Below are 21,514 nucleotides of genomic sequence, written 5' to 3' on the forward strand. Positions count from 1 at the left end.
TCAGGAAGTTCTAGAACAAGTTACTAAATCACAGATTCCTAAATATCTTATTTTCTAGCTCTAACCAACTCATCTTGCTATGATAGTTGTGATATAAACTAAAAAAAAAAAAAACTAATTGATAGGACAATTAGTACAATTAATTGTGCAATTAACCTTCATTACTTAAATTCTTCTTAAAAATATTTCTGGAAGATAACTCAATTTTGCATTTTGTTTTTCATTTTGGTAAGCATAGTTCAGCTTTGGCAACTTAACACCTACAATTTCCAACACCCACTTGTCCCCCTTCACCAGTTGATTCGAGTTGATGCACAAGAATGGCCAGATGTGTGGATTTGACTCTAAATCCAGAGGCTCCTTCTTCTTCTTTCATAAATAAACACATCAGTCTGTCAAGCAAAGTATTGTGAGAAAAGCCAGCTTTGAAAAAGGTAGAAACAATAAAGAAATAGCCCTTACCCAGGAAGAGACACTTAAAAGGGGCAGAAAAAATGGAGTAACAAATCACAGACCATAAACCATTATTCTTTTTCTGCAGCAATGTATCATTATTACCCTTTCATAAACACAAAGGTTCCTATTCCCCTTCCTCTCCCAGATGTCTTGGATATTGAAAAGAGAATACAGAGTATTCATTAATTCCAGTGCTTTCTAAGCTTGTTTGTAGATTTCTGCTCATTTGAAAGGATTTCACATGATTTGGCAGAAAAACAATGCAAAACAGAATCCCCACAACAAAAATTTAAGTTTTCCTTTTCCTACCTGAAGATCTTAGAAGACTTTCTATACAACATTTGCAGATGGACGTGTGTCAGCTGTGGTGTGGCATTAGCTCTAAGTCAAATACCATTTCTCTGTGGACAAGTCACACTGCATATCAACATTAATTTAATTATGTTAAACTTCACAGGCTTTATTGTATTAACCCAAAAGCCAAGGAAAACATATGCTCTTTTCTCATTCTTTAACACATTACTCGTGAGTGGAAGAATTCTCAGATTCCTTTCTGCGAAAGACTACTGAGTTGTTAATGAAAATTTTGACTTGTGTTGTAGTTTAATTTGATTTGGAATCAAAAACTGATTCTTCTGATTCTAAATGTGAGATATTATGAGTCATAGAGTAGTTCTAGAACACAACTGTACTCTCTGCCTTGTCTTTCAGTTCAGATAGCTAGTGGTGGGTTGAACAGCTGGAAGAACCATATTTACTCACTACTGGAAAATCATTTTATAATTGACAAGATTATTATAAAGAATAAGAAAAGGAGATTTAGTGCAGTAGCATCTCGCAGATGCTTTTCCAAGTCTTCTGTGCAATTTTAAAATCACATGCAGATATTTAAATCTAATTGCTAATTAGTCTAAGGCAATGCATAACCATGGAAAAGGCCAAAAAAAAAATGTTGAATGAGTTTTGCCAGTCTCTCCTTACATTTGGACCGTTAGCCCTTCATGACTGGAGACCTGTGCAAATAAGCTTGGGGTAAAGGAGCCTACTGGCACCATTCATTCTATGGATTAAATGCAAGTTGCTCTGTGGGCCTCTGCCTGAGGCCCCCTCTCTCACAGTGGTCTCACAGTGTGAGTAACTCACATCCTTCTGAAAATGCTGTTGATAATTACTGCTTTGTAGGGCAGTGAGCTCACGCTATTACACAAGATTAGTGCTGTTCTCAAGAGCTGGCCAGATTGTCTTTCCCGCACAGAGGTTTGCCAGCTAGGAAAATAATGGGCATATTGCCACTTTAACAACTATCAGGAGACCCCAAGTTAGTTTTTCTTCCCTTCAGCATATTCATGTTTGTAGGATCCAACTCCAGGCTGCCAGCATAGGGTAGTGACACCAAAACAAACGTCTCTTTCTCCTTTAAAACAAAGCTGCTCTTTTCTTTTCAGTTGTCGGTCAGCGAATTACCCTGTTCAACTAAAAGACAGCAGCAAAACCATAACCTCCCTTAAAACATAAATAAATAAGGACCCAGACTAGACTAACCTTAAGCAAGTACAAGGATCAGAAGAAGGTTTATCTTTACCTTGCAGGGAAGTCATTTGCCCCTAACAAACAAGGCAAAGTTAAATGCACCACTCCCCCTCCAGACTGCAAACAAATGCCTATTGTGTACACCAGCCATCTAGGGATAAAAAAGTCATTTTAAAGGTACCAGATGTTTTGATTTCTGTAATAAGTAGTCCTCATAGCCTCTTTTCAGATAACCGTTTGACCTGTGTTCTGAAAGGCTTAGGCTAACCCCAAGTGGTTATTCTGTTTGTTATTTAGTGAAAAGATGGTTTCTTATTGGCGTATGTTTCAAACAGGTACCTGTCCTCTTGGGAAAGTGTTTTCTATTTGGAATTTGCTTTCCTACTTCGGTGGTTATCTGCTTGCCCTTGGCATCCAGTGTATTTGGATTGAATTTTGTAGCTCTGGGAGTACAGCAGTGGCAATATGGGCCCCAGGTGATGAAAAGAGTTTGCGCACAAGAAGTCAGCTCTTACTGCAGGTGTCATGTTTTCATAGCTAATCTAGATAAATTTTTACTGAAAAACAAACTAACTGTGACTCACACTGCAGACATTGCATTTGTGTGCTTAGGTGTTTATCTATGATCTGACCTGTCCTAAGGATTTTACACATTTGGCTTTGGTTCTGATGCAATTTCACCATTGATGTAAATCATCGGATAATTTTAAAAGACAGTGGAAAAGAATAAACTACCATAGGTGAATATTTTAGTCAGAAAGAAAATTCAGATTATAGATAGAATGGCCTGCAACAGAATAGAATGCAGTCAGGTTGGTAAATACCGGTTCACTGAGGTCTGTCTTCTTGCAAAGTGTTCTCTTTGTGTTTTCACTCACAAAACTGAGAGAACATATCCCAGACAATCTTTTATTTTTTATTATTTTTTTTTATTTTTGCCACATGGAGTACATAATCACAATTTTGGGGGACATATTCTAAGTTCTCTTTTGTTAAGTGGTGTAGCCGTTAATTCATAATGTAAGAATGGATATATATCACCACCTAGTGGTCATATCGTATTTTGTGTTTCAAAACCACATTCACAGAACTCCACCCAGATATACACAGGAATACTACTATCTGTAAATCAAGTTCCTGTAGCTTTGACTAGTTTCTAAATTCCAGTATAAATTGCATGATACTGTGATCCTGAAAGTTAAGTGTGAAATGAGAGGATTTTTCAAATGCAGCATGAAGCTAACACATGTAGTCAAATGCTTAGTAAAATCCTAGCAACTAAGGCAAATATTAGGACCTATCTGTCCTGTGTTTTCACTTTATACACAATAGTAGAACCATGGAGAAAGTTTTCCTTGGCTAGTTTCCTTGGGAGGTGAACAGAGAGGGCTTTTGCAGGGTTTTTTAGATGATTTTTTTTTTCACTGTGAACTAAATTAGCAATGTTTGGAGGAAAAGAGAGTAAGTGAAGAGCAGTGACTGAACCGTTCAAGAAAAAAACTCCCAAATTATAGTTTGAAGTTCAGTAAGTTCTCCCAACAATTAAAATAATGTATTGTGAATGGCTTGACTAGACACATGTCAAGAATGGTTTTTCTCAAAGGGATGTGCTTGGTAAAATCCATAAAATCTATAAAATATCATCTTTAATTGGCCATTTAAGGTAATCTAAACTATGGCGAATTTTAAAAAACAAAAGGTGACTGCACCTAAGCTGAAAAATTATAGATAATGTATGGATAGATAGAGAGAGAGTTGAAAAGTAGGCCCTTGGCAGTTACAAATTCAAGATTTGCTGCTCCAGTTATACATGAGATCCTGAAGGTCTGCAGTATGAAAACATTTGTACTTTTTGCTCAGGCACAAATTTGAACTGTACCCAATGACTGGCTAGTGTGTAAAAACTCTCAGTGAGCTCTCAAGTCTGTCTATTGGACAGCTCAGTTTTCTCATCGCAAGAAGTAGGGTGCTGTCTACTCTGCTGACCATTTTGGTTGTTCTCTACTGTATTTATGGCAGGAAATTATCTGCTACACAGATGTGTATGAATAGAAGCATTACCAAGTCTTAGGTCTTAGGCACTTCTTTAATGCCAAGAAGTATTGTATCTGTAGGGGTGTGTGTGCGTGCGTGTGTGTGTGTGTGTGTGTGTGTGAGAGAGAGAGAGAGTCTGAAATTTATGACTCACAAAAATATGAACTTTAATTTTGTCTAGTGTCTATGAAAATTCTGTCTCTTTTTATTTATATTGTATGATTTAGAAGCCAGTAGAGAGGAAAAGAAATAGAAAGATTCTAAACAGAGTGTCTGACTCTTCTAGAGAACCAGTGCTCATTATTATTCTTTGTAGTTATTTGACCAAGTTAAGGAATTGTGAAATCTCAGTGAAAATAACTTGAAATGGGTTGAGTATTATAAAGAAACTCTAGTTATTGATTAGGTGTTGATAAGAACAATTGCTCTTAAAACTTCTTAGTCTTTTGCTCATAGATGAATTTGCTTCTGTATGTGATGTGCAAGGACCAGCTGGGACTTGACTGTGACAGCAGTAACTGATACTGGGTGGTCTGGTTTCCTTTCTTCAACTGAAAGTAGTACTAAAGATGAACCCAAGAAAACTCACTTTTTAACACAAGGAAAAAAAAAAAACTCCTGGTTTACTTCTAAGTCTTATCTATTTCTGAAAAACTGCTTTTTTTTTTTTGACACGGTGTCTCACTCTTGTTGCCCAGGCTGGAGTGCAATGGCATGATCTTTGCTCACTGCAACCTCCACCTCCCGGGTTCAAGTGATTCTCCTGCCTCAGCCTTCCGAGGAATTACAGGTGCCTGCCACCATGCCTGGCCAATTTTTGTATTTTTAGTAGAGACAGGGTTTCACCATGTTGGCCAGGCTGGTCTTGAACTCCTGACCTCAGGTGCTCCAACTGCCTCAGCCTCCCAAAGTGCTGGGATTGTAGTCATGAGCCACTGCACCCGGCCCTGAAAAACTGCTTTTTTAACCTTTGCAAAAAGGCAGTTATCCATCACTGCATCAGGAAAAGGGCTATTAATGTACATTACATTTTTATCATCAGTTTGTTTTGTTCATGCTTGTGATGCTAGTTATCTGCTGAGATTTTAGGCCATCAATCATGGCCACCTGGTGTGTATTTTAAATGATAAAAGATATCTCTGAATGACAGTTGGGACTTCCTAGACACTATGTAATCAGAAATTCACCTTGAACAGATGTAAACCCCATCTGAATTTGGTAGATTGTTGGTAACTGTTAAAAGCAGAGACCTCTCCCCACCCACCATCATCTTTTTTTTTCCTGGTATATTGACTGAATTAAGTTGGAGACTTGCAAAGAACTGGGAAGAAGAGAAATAGCTCTCCAACCATTCTGAGTGAGAAAAATAGTCAAATCACTCTGAGATACGTGGAATTGAGGTCACTGTCTGAGGGTTAAGGATGCTGGCATGCACAGAAGTCATGTGCACTGCAGAGACCTGCAGGATGAGTCTTCTCTTTTGTGTTATTGTGAGACAGAAATAAATTTTTGACAAGTACAGATTATTTGGAACAAAATAATCAAAACATTTAGAGTTCGATAGACTTCGATGAATAGCTTCAGTCTGCTCTGAGTTTTCACCCTCTGTTAGGATTGGTTCACAATGAGTTCTCTAGTTTGTGGAGAGAATCATACTTATTAGCTGTTAGATTTTGTCCAGGGTTTTTTGAATCATTTTACTATGTTGGCAGCTGATTTGCTTGAATTCAATTAGGGGAAAAAGAAAGAAAAACAATAACTGAAAAGTGACTGATTCCAGCTTAATCGAAATGGTTGCCCTTTTTGGCATGTTATTACAGACCTGGAGAACTAGTTATTTAATTGGACTCTAAAAATAAAGCAATTTTATCATATATTATCCAGCATTAGGCAGTTATATACTAGATATAAAATAATTATCTCTTAATAAAATGCAAGAAAAATTTACATCTGAGTTGGCTTTCCTCTACATCAACTATTTGCATTTTTGTTTGTTTGTTTGTTTTGAGACAGAGTCTCGCTTGACTCCCCCAGGCTGGAGTGCAATGGTGCGATCTTGGCTCACTGCAACCTCCACCTCCCAGGTTCAACTGATTTTCCTGCCTCAGCCTCCCGAGTAGCTGGGATTACAGGTGGCTGCCACTAGGTCCAGCTAATTTTTTGTATTTTTAGTAGACACGGGGTTTCACTATTTTGGCCAGGCTGGTCTCAAACTCCTGACCTCGTGATCCACCCACCTCAGCCTCCCAAAGTGCTGGGATAACAGGCATGAGACACTGCACCTGGCAACTCTTTGATTTTTATGTCACAATTTCCTCTGCCATCAGAAGAGAGTGAAAATGCAAAGTAATTTCAGGGTTCTCTTTCAGGTGTAGTAGTGATCTAATTCTTGTCCCTGGGGAGGCAACAAGAGTTTGAGGTGTGTAGCATGAACTTGAGTTCCTGAGGCACAGACAAACATGCAGGGGAATGACCAGCATTTATTTTTCCCTAAGGGGTTAAAATGAATTTCCCCAACCCATGCTGGCTTCTGGGAATAATTCTTAGTTTGCACATTCAGCCCTAGAAGATGATTGATCCAAGATAGATCACTCAGGATGTTTGCTCATAATTCCAAGTGAAAAATAAAGAAATCCAAATGGGAGGTACTGAGTTTTTCCCTGCTAATTCCAAGAATCTGTATTCCTGTATATATGAGATACCATATTGTGCAAGAAGATCTATTACCTTCTTATAACTTAGAATTGATTCCCTGAGAAGGGATTTCTTCTTAACATTTAACTTTAGTGAAAAGAAAATATGTTATTGAAGCTAAAGTTAAATTTTTTTTTATACTTTCTCCCTGTAAGTAATGTTAAATAAGGCTGTAAAGAATTCAGAAGGACACAAAGTTGTTAAGAAAACTGGAGTTTTCTTTGCTAAGTCAGTTTGGCAATAACATGAAGCAAAATCAAAGCATTCTAGCCAAGATAAATCTGCACAATGGAATGATCAGATATGAGGTAATAGTGTGACATGCCTGTGGGTATCAGACATTCTTGTAAAAACCACAGAGCTAAAATTTGGTCCTGCACCATTAAACTACAGCTCTGCCAAGCAACAACAGGAACACTCGTTTTAAGTCATTGCTGCAAGCCAAATGTAATTCTCACCCAAAACAATTAAATCTTTTAACAGAGGCCTGAATCTGGGCAGTTTGAGCCCTGAGAATCACTTTAGTGGCATGGAATCCGAATCTCATTTCAGTGTGAAAATGAGATGGTTATTGTTCAGATCAGGAGGAAGTGTCAGCTGCAAAATATAGGGCAGTCAAGTGACTTCAGTAAGTTGAAGTGATATTTGTTAAGATTAGATTTAAAAAGGGTTAGTTAAGAAATTTGTATTTTTTGTGAGAAATGCACATATTTTATAAAGTTCATTTTTAGCAATTAGAAAAATAATGCTCACTCTAGAGAACTTGGAAAACATAATAAGTAAGAATATATAGAATAAAATATTATCTCAGTTTCATATCACTCAGACATAAACTCTGGAAGATTTTATTGCATTTGCTTTTGGTCTTTTATATACACACACGCACATGCAAACACAAACACACACACATACATACATCCATACACACAGCTGTATCTGAGAGTATGAATAAAATTTGGATCATTATTATATAATAATTTAACACTTCTTTTACTATCCTCCATTTCTTTATTTATTCTTCAAAGGAAATTTTAAATGGTGATATAATATTCTATTTGTCTGGCTATATCATAATTTATTGAACATATGTTTACTCTATAAATTGTTTTCCCTTTACTGCTAATAAACATAGTATTTCATATAAAATGTCATTCACATCTCTGATTATTTTTTAGTATAGAATTTTAGAAGTGGAATTTTGGGGTCCAAAAGCAAGAACTTTTTGAGGCTCCTAATATGCATTGCCACCTGTTTTCCAGAAAGGTTATTTACTTCCACTGGCTATGTCTATAATTGCCTGTCTCACCTGTTTGCTAGCAGCAAGCAGGATCTTTGATTAGGGATTGGTGTGGGTTGGGAAGAATGAAACACCCTCTGTGGTTCATTGTCTCTAAATATCAAAAACTATTTATTAAACAACATAAGTATGTGCCAAACATAGTTTCTGCACTGAGGATACAGTAATGAGCAAAAGAAACCAAAGCCCTGTCCTCAATGAGTTTACATTCTACTAGGGAGAAAAAAATGCAATTAATGAGTAAATTATACAGGATGTTAGAATATGATAAATGTTATGAAGAAAAAGAAATTAAGAAAGGGAGATGGGATAGTGTAGGTAGGGACAAAAAATGAGAGAGTAATGCACAGTGTACGCATAGTATTAGGATGTTGGAAAATTTTCCACCTTTGAGGACGTTACTGGTTTCCTGTAAGAGACTAGTTGGAAAGTAAGCTAGAAAATATTGAGCTCCTAAATCCAAATTTAATATTTGGCGAACTCTGGAATCTTTGACCATAGAGAGTACCAAATATAGATTTTTGTTAGTTTTGATGGATTCTTATTCTTTGATTTTTAATTTTTATCCTACTTTAACTCATTCATTACAAACAACTTAGTTCTGTATCAGCATCAGGCAGACCATGACATATCTCTGAAATGTTGATTATCTATTAAAGGAGAGTATCAAAAATGTAAAAAGGAGGCTTGGTGAGTGGAGGTTGAGGGATGATAAGGGAAATGAGCAAAGAAAAAAAAAATAGGGAAATAATTAGAAACCCAGGGCAGAGCCAATGTGAGTTCCTGGTTGCAGGGAGACCTACCAGTCAAGGAGTACTTCAGTGAGTGTGGTCCCCTGAGCATCTTTTCCAGGCCATTTGGAGAGTAACACAGTGGGGCCATTTAGGCTACGAGTTGGATTTAAATTTGCCTCGCTTCTGGATTAGGTTTTTCCCCTGAGAAATAAAACCACCTTTCATGCTGTATTTTGGCAAAAAAACAACTTCCTTAAGGGTCTCTTGGTTTTTTGCAAGTTTATCACTCTTCAAACACTCTTTTTTTACATAGCAGTGATCTCTTGTCTCATATCTTAATTTTGGCAGGATTGAGGAGGACTTTAAAGTAAAGCTAAAAGACTGAAAGAAAAGTAGGTTTTCAAACTTTAGGTCTTTTCACAAATTATTTTATGAAAGATCTAAATTTTTTTTACCATATTTAAAAGTTTGAAAACCACTTTTTCTGAGAAGAAAAATCACAGACATCCTCTAGTATATTAATTATACTGTTTTTGTTTGTAAACTAGAGCTTATTGGTATACAAATCTAATTTCATAGGTAGGAGGATACCTTTTGAGTCTTTTATTGTGCCAAGTATTAAAGATATAAAACACAAAAGAAACATTTGGTATTGAAAACACTGCAGATAACTAAGTATAGTACTCTGGTAAATACAGTGAAATGGATCAGACATATATTTTAAAAGACTTAAAAATAGTGATAGTACTGTTGGGAGTAAGTAGGTAGTAGAGTAATTGGACCTTCCCTTTTTTTTTTTTTTTTTTTTAATTTTTGCATTCACTGATGCTCTGAATTGAAAACAATTGCCTTAAATCTTATATACACTTTATTCTCTTTCTCTTTGCCAAATAAATTCACTTAACTCATTGTCTCAAACCATAAACTTATTTTAAACTTAATTCAAGGAAAGACTAACAGATCTGTAGGCCCAGAAAAGACAGTCATATTAACCATTGTCACATAAATCTAAATCTGTATTTCTAACATATTTTGGAGGTTTGTCACCACTAATGTTGCCATACTAGACATGATAAAGCATGAGAGTAGCCAAAGCATGGTGGGAAATTGATGCTCAAATTGACCCAGAAAGGCGCTGAACAAACAAACTTGTCTCATACCACATTCTAGTTAAGAGGACCCAAGACTAGGAAACTGGTCTCTTATTTATAGGCCAATATTATTTTCATCTTACCAAAGTTTGTTATTCTTGAATAGGCACAGCGACTATGTTTTTTATATAATTATTGTTGCCAGGAAGGCAATATTTTAAGTAACAAAGAAATGAACCTAAACCAGAGAGTTCTGGGTGGGTAACATCTCTAAGGTCCAAATAATTCCCTATTATGCTGCGTTGTTGTAAGAGACAATGCATATCAAGTACCTAGAAAAGGGCTTCATCTATTATAGATGCTAAATAAATGACACATATAATGGAAGGCAAAAGATATTTCCAATTGTATATTATTGCTCAGAGTAGGATATATATATATACGTGTATATATAAAGGTAACCGGCAGAGAAATGTCAAACCCATAAAGTCCTTTTCAGTGATACGCACAAAAAAAATCTGTAGTAAGATATACTTTTGAAGGTGTATCTTTCTATATCAATATGCATAAATGTCATAAATGTTTCTACTAAAAAGAAAACATTTCATAATCATAAAGCACAACTCAACTGTATGGTGCAAGTAAGAATCACATCTAAAACAAACTAGCTCTGAAAGGTTGTATATAAAATGATTAGCATAGCTACGTCAGATAAATACAAAAAATAAATATTGCAACTATCTCTACTTTTTTAACCAAATAGATGAATTTGGGTGAAAAGCAATTACAATAAATGAGACAAAGGTACTTTATAGTAGTAAAGATAAGACAAGACAGGCTGAAAATTCAATTGAAGTATCATCACAATTATGTAAATTTATATGTGCACTTAAGAGGTAGAAGAAAACAATGATTAGAGTGATGAGATTATTTTTTCTCTAGTTCTACTTCCATTAATTTTATTGAATTAATAATAAGATGAAATTCCTAAATTGAGGGTTGATGATATATTTAGAAATCTAGAATAACTAGGCCAAAATTTGTCAACGATATCTCATTGCCAAATAGTAGACATTTGTTGAATAAATACTTTGAGACACATATATTTTCTACTCACAGTTTAACAGTCTTTTTCTTTACCACCAAAATAATTTCAGCTATATGAAACAACAGAAATTGTTGAGTCTATTCCAATTAGATTGTGATATAATACCGTCGTTGCTCTTATGTTACTTTTTGACTAGCAAGTAGTTACCTTCTCCTTCCATTTTTACAGCAATACGAGAATTGGAGACCCAACCAGCCAGACAGCTTCTTTTCTGCTGGAGAAGACTGTGTTGTAATCATTTGGCATGAGAATGGCCAGTGGAATGATGTTCCCTGCAATTATCATCTCACCTATACGTGCAAGAAAGGAACAGGTAATGATTACCCCGTTAATAATGTGTACTTAATCTTCATTTCAATTATAAAGATACTTCAGGAATTTGTGTCTCAAATTCATTGTTTGAGACACAAACTGGATATGTCCATGTATGTCATCTCTCATTGCTCTGGAATATTTCACTCTTCCAAAACAATTGAAAAGTTTGTTTTCAACAATGTTCTCACCTTAGATTTCAGGTCCTTAAGATAACAATGTGACATTAATGTAGGAATGCTGCCTGGTAATATCTTTAAGAAGAACAACTGCCAGTCCAAAGGCCAATAGGCCTTTTTATTTTTATTTATTTATTTGTTTATTTATTTATTATTATTGTTTTTTGAGACGGAGTCTCGCTTTGTCACCAGGCTGGAGTACAGTGGTGTGATCTTGGCTCACGGCAACCTCCGCCTCTGGGTTCAAGCAATTCTCCTGCCTCAGCCTCCCAAGTAGCTGGGACTACAGGCGTGCACCATCACGCCCAGCTAATTTTTGTATTTTTTAGTAGAGATGGGGTTTCACCGTGTTAGCCAGGATGGTCTCGATCTCTTGACCTGGTAATCTGCCAGCCTCGGCCTCCCAAAGTGCTGGGATTACAGGCTTGAGCCACCGCTCCTGACCGACTTCTTTTTTTATTTTGATGAGAACATTACAAAATAAAATAGTTGTCAACAGTTAAAAATTCGGATATATTTTTTAAATCTAGATTTTTAGCTTTTTTAAGAAATAAGAAGACCTGGTACCATGTGGCCCATATTCAGATTTGTCAGTGGTTTGAAGTACTAGAGCTGAGAACCACTGCCCTCCCTTGGTTGGGGCTGCAATCTCCATTTATTGCAGTCCTCATTGAGTCCTTCCTTTGTTTTATGTGAGTCCGTGCCCGAATCCTGAAAGACACAGTCCCAAATGCCATAATCCTAAATGTTGAAATCTCAAAGGATTAAAATCCCGAAAATAGAATTCTGGAAAAAAACAAATTTTAAAGACATTTATTTACATTTTAAAATGATGATTTATTACAGAAACATATAAAAACATGACAGCGTGCTTCATAAGCCACTTTAGACAATAAAATAAATAGACAATAAAAACTACATATATTTTCAAGCATAAGCACTCAGGTATACTAATGGCAGTTGGGGAAAAACCAAAATGTATGAATGCACATCACTCTGGTTGTAATTGTGTGCACCAGCTTTATAACGGTGGTCATCTGAAATACCATGATGAACAACATAAATCTTTTCACAAGATTGATGAAAAACTGAGATGGGTTACCACCGCGTATTCAGTCACTCAAAGAGCCGAGATCTTGAGAAATTTTATCGTTCATAAATGGAGATGTATAAAAGAACATCTCTTCATTTACTGAGGAAGTTTCAATATTTTTATATTGAGAACCAAGGAAGCTGAAGCCAGTACTGTAACTCTCAGTCTGAGACCGAAAGCCTCAAGACCTGGGGGGCCTCTGGTGTGTGAGTCCTGGAATCCAAAGGCTAGTGAGCCTGGAGTTCTGATGTCCATGGTGGCAGAAGTCTGTCCCAGCTCTCAGAGAAAGACCAGCTTGCCTTCTGTATCTGTTCTCTCTGGGCCCCTGGCTGATTGGATGGTGCCCATCAACAATGAGGGCAGATCTTCCTCACCTCATCCACTCACGCCGACACATTAATCTTCTCTAGAAACACTCTGAGACGTGCCCCAAATAATGCTCTATTAGGTTCCTAGGTATTCCTTAATCCAGTCATGTTGACACCTAAAATTAAGTCTACAGGTCTACCCCTTGCAACTTGGCACCCATATGCATATTGTTAAGCTGTATTTAAATTTCCAAATAAGGACAATAACAAGGTTATATAATAATTTCTCCTGACATGATATAACTATCCTGCATACAACCAAAAATGCACTAATCCCTTCCCTAGAATTTGGCTTTCAGGATTTCAACATTTGGGATTTTAATATTTCAGAATTATGATTTTGGGGACTTTAGATGTTAGGGATTTTAACCTCTAGGGATTTTGGTCTTTAGGAATTTCAAAATTTGGGATTATGACTTTTGAGATTGTGTCTTTTGGGATTATAATTGGCACCAGTTTTTGCCAACTGCCTGGTCTCTGTAGGCATTTGAGTTTTTTAATCATTCCCTTAGAAGTTTATTTTATGCTTATAAACTGTGGATCAAAAATGCCATCCTTATATCTATAGTTGAATATTTACAAGATACAATAAAATAAGAACATGTGTAATATAAATTTTATGAGAATTGTTTAGTTAACATTAAACATAAAATATTTTAAAAGCTAATTTTTTAAAAGGTGTGTTTATCATTGGCCAATTTCTAAAGCACGCTGTACAGACTTTTTCCCTAAACAAATAGAAATTCTGTAAAATATTTTAACCTATTTGCAATTAATAATGGTGTTATCACATGAATATTTAATCCCTAGACCCAGACTTTTACCCATCTCAAATAAGAGTACAAAGTACAAATGTAAAATATAAACCTATTTGATTTATTTGTCTTTGAATACAAAAATAATAAAACTAAAAACCACACTCTATAAATATTTTAGGAAAGATTTAAACCCCAATAATGAGAAATTCTATTAGAAGAAAGAGAACACTAACATACATCAAGCCTGAGTCTCATATGAAAGTCAGCTGTTAGCAATGAGTACGTTAGTCTGCTATTTTCTCACTCAAGGTAGAATGTATTCTCAATACCTTTTCTACATGAGAAGCTTTCCTGACCATGTCCCTTACTTCAGCACCTCTGCGATGAGATTTGTAAAAATAGCAAATCAAGTATTTTCTATTTTTCTTTTTCCAGTGTAGAAATCTTTACTAAATTATTCGTCTCTATCCAAATGTCATGTTTGCCCTCTTATGTCTCCAGTGGTCCCTGGAGTCATACTTTTCATTTTATGATTTAAACATTCTTACATTTCCTATTTTATTTTTTCCTATAGCAGGGTTTTTCAACAGCAGAGCTATTGACATTTTTGGTCAGATAATTCTTTATTTTGAGAGGCTATCCTGTGCATTAAAGCATATTTAGCATAATCCCTGCCCTTTGTATACTACACGTCAGTAGCACCTTTACATCCCTTCTGCATTGTAAAAAGCAAACATGTCTCTAGACATTGCCATATGTCTCCAGAAGAGGCAAACTGTCCCACGTTGAGAATCACTGCCCTATACCGAAAAAGATTCACAAAAACACCATGATTGTTTACATTTCCCAATGGATAACAAGTTTCATAAAATACTGGTTCTACCTCATTAAAGAAGAAGAAGGAAAAAACACCCTATTTTTGCATTTTATCTCCCCTACTCGCTGATTTTTATATTTGTGCAGTCAATTCTTTACTAATCAGAACTCTGGGGAAGTTTTTAAATGTTTATAGGCTTTTAAAAAAGATACCCTTTTCTCTTTTTAGATATTTTAAACCTACAGACCTAAGTAGTTCTCCTTTTAATGAACTATTAAATACTTGTAAAGAATTATAATATATACAAAAGGCATATTTTTTAAAAGAACACCTCAATGCATACTACCCATGTATCTGTGGAGTATCCTGTGGGTTCCTCTCAATCCTATCTATTTACTTCTCAACTCCCACCAGAGATAATGACTTAATTCCCTTTCTTTTCCCTTTTCTATTATGATATACACTTGTTTCACTAAATAAATTATTTAGTTTTGTACATTTTTGAACTTTAAATAAGTGGAATCATACTGTATATATTCTGTGCTTTGCTCTTTTTTTTGTTCAGCATTATGTTTGTGAGATTCATTCATGTTGATGCATGTAATGGCATGTTCTTTGTTTTTGTTGCTGTATTGTATTTCTTGTATAACTATACAACATTTTACTTATCAATTCTCCTGTCAGTGGATGCTTGAGTCATATTCAGTGTTTTTGCTTTTATAAACAATGTTTCTATGAGCACTCTTGAACTTGTTCTTGGTCAACTTTTGTGAGTTTCTGTAGGATATATTTCCAGGAGTGAAGTTGCTGAGTCGTAGGATATATGTACCATAAAATCTACTTTAAAAAGCCAAATTTTTTCCAAAGTGGTGGTACCAATTTTCACTCCCACCAACAATCTGTGATAGATCCTGTTGCTCTACATCTTCTCCAACATTTGGCACTATTGGACTTTGAAATTTTTGCCAATCTGGTGGGTATAAAATGTAATCTCTTGTGACTTAATTCACATTTTTTGATACGTCTCTCTGAATATCTTTTCATATATTTATCAATCACTTGAAGCTCTGCTTTTGTAAAGTTTCTGTTCATATCTTTTGGTTATTTTTGAAAATTGTTTACTTATAATCTTATACATACTAATTTGTAGGAGTTCTTTTTATATTCTGGTTACTAATCCCTTGACAATTTTATATGTTGCAAATATCTTCTCCCAGTTTGTTGCTTGACTTCACCCTTACTTTATGATATTTTCTGATGAACAGAATTCTTAATTTTATTTATTTTTTTTCCTTTATGATCTAACCTTTTTTGTGTTTTAAGAAATCTTTACCTACTGATAACCTACAGGTCACATTGGCAAGCTTCCAAATTAATCCGCCTGGGGGAGGTCTTATGATTCATGGCTTACATCCTGTCCCTGAGTAAACAATTTTATCGTGAGTTCCTCAAATCTTATCATGAGTTCCTTAAACTGTTGACATACTGATTAATATGTAGCCTACTGACACTGGAAAAACAGATTTGTTTCTGAATCATGAAGTTTTACTGATTGTTTTGCACATAGAGCATTTTAGTTTGTATTTTGTAATCCGTAGCCAATGATTATAACCTCTGTATTGTACCCTCCAATGAAAATCACAACTTGGGTCTGAGGAGTTGCCCTCCCTTCTGAACTTCCCCATAAAAGCCTTCCAACCTGTAGCAGATTCTGGAATATGCCCAAATTTGTGGTGTGTCTTCCCAGGTAGATCCTGGCATTTGGCTTCCAATAAGCCTTTATCAAATTATTTCTGCCTCAACAGCCTTAATTTTGGTTGACACTATCCTGAAGTCATAAAGATATTCTATGGTTTCTAAATGTTTTATAGTTTTGCCTTTTGTATTTATATATTTGAACCATCTAGAATTGATTTTTAATGTATTCTCTGAAGTACGGAACCAAGTTTATTTTTTTCTGTATGAATACACAAGTGTTCAAATGAAAAGACTACACTTTCCCTCTGCACTGCCATGTTGCCTCTTTCAAATATCAAGCATATGTGTGTAAATCTGTTTCTGGTCTATTTTCCTGTCCTTGCCAATACCACACTCACTGAATTATTATAGCTTTTTAATAAGCCTTCATATTTAGTTTTAGAAGAAATCTATATAATTATTTCCTCAAAATTATAAAAATGACTTCAAATTTGTTAGCATAGCACCAAATCAAGTATATTGAATTATTGAATTGATCATTTTTAACCTTCTCTATCACTTTGGTCTTATTCCATCTGATACTTGCTATTATCTGGATCCTAGTATAGGCTTTCCATATTGCAATAAAAGAAGTGTGCACCATGGAATACAATGCAGCTATAAAAAGGAATGAGATTATGTCCCTTGCAGGAACATGGATGGAGCTGGAGGTCATCATCCTTAGCAAACTAACACAGGAACAGAAAACCAAATACTGCATATTTTCACTTATAAGTGAGAGCTAAACAATGAGAACATAAGGACACAAAGAGGGGAACAACAGACACTGGGGCCTACTTGAGGATGGAGGATGGGAGGAGGGAGAAGATTAGAAAAATAACTGTTGGGTATGAGGCTTAGTACCTGGGTGACAGGTAATCTGTAAAACAAACCCCTGTGACATGAGTTTAGCTATATAACAAGCCTGCACATTTACCCCTGAACTTAAAAGTTAAAAAAAAAAGAAGTGTGCGGGTATCCAGATTGAGGTCGAGCAGAAGTAAATTAGAAGAACCAAACATTTAAATTAAACCAAAATTTGTCATTGCAAAAGAATATGGTTGTGAATAGTCTTCTGAATATGTAAATAAATTTAATAATTGTAAACTTTTAATATTAGGATGTTGACATTCAAATATTTGGTACCAAGGTTTCTGGTAATCATTTTCCCACTGAATATTTGCAATATTTCATGAGAGAATGTGGCATGTTTTTGTGGGCCTGTGGTGTAAGAATTCTTAAACAATAGAAATTTCCACTTAGGGAAAATTATATTTAAGTTACATTTGTATTAAAGATATATAGGAAAATATAATAATTTAATCAAAGTTGATTTTTTAAAGCATATCGTTTAAAATAAGTGTGCTAATGTTGAATAAAAACTATGTTAACGCAAATTCAATTAAATCAATTTTCCAAGCTTTTGAATTTTTTCAAAATTCAAAATTACAAAATTTTTCATTGTAAATTTAAAATGATGGTTAAGAATTCCAAGCTTTACCCTCATTTGCCTGTCTCAAGAGTTTAAATTTATATTCATTAAGGTATTTATGAAACTCAGGCATGAATATTATGGTCTCTTTTTCTTGTCTCAATACAGAAGACAAAAAAGAGCAAATGAACATAAATGGAACCAAAAGATATTTGTATTTAGGAGACTGTCCATATTTCAAAACTATGATGTTATTGTAGATTGTAAGGTTTTTTTGTTTGTTTGTTTGTTTTGTTTTTGAGACAGAGTCTCGCTCTGTCGCGAGGCTGGAGTGCAGTGGTGCAGTCTCAGCTCACTGCAACCTCCGCCTTCCAGGTTCAAGTGATTCTCCTGCCTCAGCCTCCCGAGTAGCTGGGACTACAGGTGCCCACCACCATGCCTGGCTAATTTTTTGTATTTTTAGTAGAAATGGGGTTTCACCATGTTGGCCAGGATGGTCTTAATCTCTTGATCTCATGATCCACCCCCCTTGGCTTCCCAAAGTGCTGGGATTACAGGCGTGAGCCACTGTGCCCGAACTGTAGATTGTAAGTTTTTATAAGGAGGTAATAGTAATAGTTAAATTCATTATTGTCCCAAGTGAAGGTAATTAACAAATAAAAACTTAGGGACGGTGATGAAGCCAGTATGCTTTTTAATTTGGAAATTTTGTCAGAATAGTGGCCCTTCCAGAGGGGTAGATGAATGTATGACCATTTAGTCCTATGGTTGTTTTAATAAAACAAATTTCAAGATGGCATAATCTGAGATTCAAAGTAGGCCCAGAGCCTCAACATTACATTTTCTTCTTGAAAAATTTCATATTCTTAATTCTAAAGGATTGCCTTTGATGAAGTTGCTTACTTTGGTACCATAAAGAAAGAGGGAAAAATAAGAGACTCATATTAGTTGAAATACTTAGATTATTTGGAAATAACCCAATTTGCTTTCCTTTAGTTGCTTGCGGCCAGCCCCCTGTTGTAGAAAATGCCAAGACCTTTGGAAAGATGAAACCTCGTTATGAAATCAACTCCCTGATTAGATACCACTGCAAAGATGGTTTCATTCAGCGTCACCTTCCAACTATCCGGTGCCTAGGAAATGGAAGATGGGCTATACCTAAAATTACCTGCATGAACCGTAAGTGGTCCTTTAGAAAGAATGGACTACCGTGCTATAACAACTACTAGACACCTTCATTTTACGACTGTGGTATCGGCAGTTTAGGGTATGGAGCAAGTAATATTGTTGTGTTTTCTTTTTTTCTTTCTTTCCTTCCATGTAGCATCTGCATACCAAAGGACTTATTCTATGAAATACTTTAAAAATTCCTCATCAGCAAAGGACAATTCAATAAATACATCCAAACATGATCATCGTTGGAGCCGGAGGTGGCAGGAGTCGAGGCGCTGATCCCTAAAATGGCGAACATGTGTTTTCATCATTTCAGCCAAAGTCCTAACTTCCTGTGCCTTTCCTATCACCTCGAGAAGTAATTATCAGTTGGTTTGGATTTTTGGACCACCGTTCAGTCATTTTGGGTTGCCGTGCTCCCAAAACATTTTAAATGAAAGTATTGGCATTCAAAAAGAGAGCAGACATAATGAAAGAAAATGAGAGCAGAAAGTAAGCATTTCCAGCCTATCTAATTTCTTTAGTTTTCTATTTGCCTCCAGTGCAGTCCATTTCCTAATGTATACCAGCCTACTGTACTATTTAAAATGCTCAATTTCAGCACCGATGGCCATGTAAATAAGATGATTTAATGTTGATTTTAATCCTGTATATAAAATAAAAAGTCACAATGAGTTTGGGCATATTTAATGATGATTATGGAGCCTTAGAGGTCTTTAATCATTGGTTCGGCTGCTTTTATGTAGTTTAGGCTGGAAATGGTTTCACTTGCTCTTTGACTGTCAGCAAGACTGAAGATGGCTTTTCCTGGACAGCTAGAAAACACAAAATCTTGTAGGTCATTGCACCTATCTCAGCCATAGGTGCAGTTTGCTTCTACATGATGCTAAAGGCTGCGAATGGGATCTTGATGGAACTAGGGACTCCAATGTGGAACTCTTCTTTGCTGCATTCCTTTTTCTTCACTTACAAGAAAGGCCTGAATGGAGGACTTTTCTGTAACCAGGAGCATTTTTTAGGGGTCAAAGTGCTAATAATTAACTCAACAAGGTCTACTTTTTAATGGCTTTCATAACACTAACTCATAAGGTTACCGATCAACACATTTCATACGGATATAGACCTAGGGCTCTGGAGGGTGGGGGATTGTTAAAACACATGCAAAAAAAAAAAAAAAAAAAAAGAAATTTTGTATATATAACCATTTTAATCTTTTATAAAGTTTTGAATGTTCATGTATGAATGCTGCAGCTGTGAAGCATACATAAATAAATGAAGTAAGCCATACTGATTTAATTTATTGGATGTTATTTTCCCTAAGACCTGAAAATGAACATAGTATGCTAGTTATTTTTCAGTGTTAGTCTTTTACTTTCCTCACACAATTTGGAATCATATAATATAGGTACTTTGTCCCTGATTAAATAATGTGATGGATAGAATGCATCAAGTGTTTATTATGAAAAGAGTGGAAAAGTATATAGCTTTTAGCAAATGGTGTTTGCCCATTCTAAGAAATGAGCGAATATATAGAAATAGTGTGCGCATTTCTTCCTGTTAGGTGGAGTGTATGTGTTGACATTTCTCCCCATCTCTTCCCACTCTGTTTTCTCCCCATTATTTGAATAAAGTGACTGCTGAAGATGACTTTGAATCCTTATCCACTTAATTTAATGTTTAAAGAAAAACCTGTAATGGAAAGTAAGACTCTTTCCCTAATTTCAGTTTAGAGCAACTTGAAGAAGAGTAGACAAAAAATAAATGCACATAGAAAAAGAGAAAAAGGGCACAAAGGGATTGGCCCAATATTGATTCTTTTTTATAAAACCTCCTTTGGCTTAGAAGGAATGACTCTAGCTACAATAATACACAGTATGTTTAAGCAGGTTCCCTTTGGTTGTTGCATTAAATGTAATCCACCCTTAGGTATTTTAGAGCACAGAACAACACTGTGTTGATCTAGTAGGTTTCTATTTTTCCTTTCTCTTTACAATGCACATAATACTTTCCTGTATTTATATCATAACGTGTATAGTGTAAAATGTGAATGACTTTTTTTGTGAATGAAAATCTAAAATCTTTGTAACTTTTTATATCTGCTTTTGTTTCACCAAAGAAACCTAAAATCCTTCTTTTACTACACTGTGACTGGTCTGGTTATTTACAACTTTAAATCCTAATGTGCACCAACATTTTTACATTCTGGTTCCATCATGGAGAGCAAGCTTCTAACCTGGATGAAATGATTTTGTGGCAAGCAAAGAAATGATTATATATATACCCGCAAAAGTTGCGATAATAATTCTGATAATGTTTTCATCTGAATACTATGTATTAATTTCAAATATGAAAAATATGCAATGGGAAAAGTGATAGCTCACATCACAGAAATCTTCCTATGAACCAAGGCAAGTATTTTATGTGTAATATATCATAACAAGCTTATGAAACAGGGGTCATCATTACTGACTGATGAGGGATCGGGCATAGAGGGCTCGTTATTTGTCCAAAGTCATGCAGTTAGTGTGCAGCAGAAGCAGGTAATCCCTACAGCCCACACAGCATTTCCAAGAAAAATGTAAAATATCATATCCCTGATTGTTATGCATTTAAGAGGTTAATTTACTGATAAGGAAATCATATGTAAATAATTATCAGAAGCTGTCAAAAATATAAAGTTATCACCCATTCAGATATCCAT

At 35.4% G+C, this 21,514-nt stretch overlaps 1 protein-coding gene across 2 annotated transcripts in view; it reads left to right on the top strand.

Annotated features, from left to right (window-relative positions):
* Nucleotides 1–20,950, top strand: part of VCAN (versican) — a 109,998-nt gene extending 89,048 nt beyond the window's left edge. For both annotated transcript variants that reach the window (XM_002815717.5, XM_063724176.1), the window contains 3 exons: nt 11,113–11,257; nt 18,637–18,819; nt 18,965–20,950. In XM_002815717.5, the coding sequence (XP_002815763.3) occupies nt 11,113–11,257; nt 18,637–18,819; nt 18,965–19,092 (456 nt within the window). In that variant the 3' untranslated portion in view covers nt 19,093–20,950. The remainder of the gene's footprint in view (nt 1–11,112; nt 11,258–18,636; nt 18,820–18,964) is intronic.
* Nucleotides 20,951–21,514: the final 564 nt, after the last annotated feature.

This window comes from Pongo abelii, chromosome 4 (assembly GCF_028885655.2).
Source record: "Pongo abelii isolate AG06213 chromosome 4, NHGRI_mPonAbe1-v2.0_pri, whole genome shotgun sequence".
Lineage (NCBI taxonomy): Eukaryota > Metazoa > Chordata > Mammalia > Primates > Hominidae > Pongo > Pongo abelii.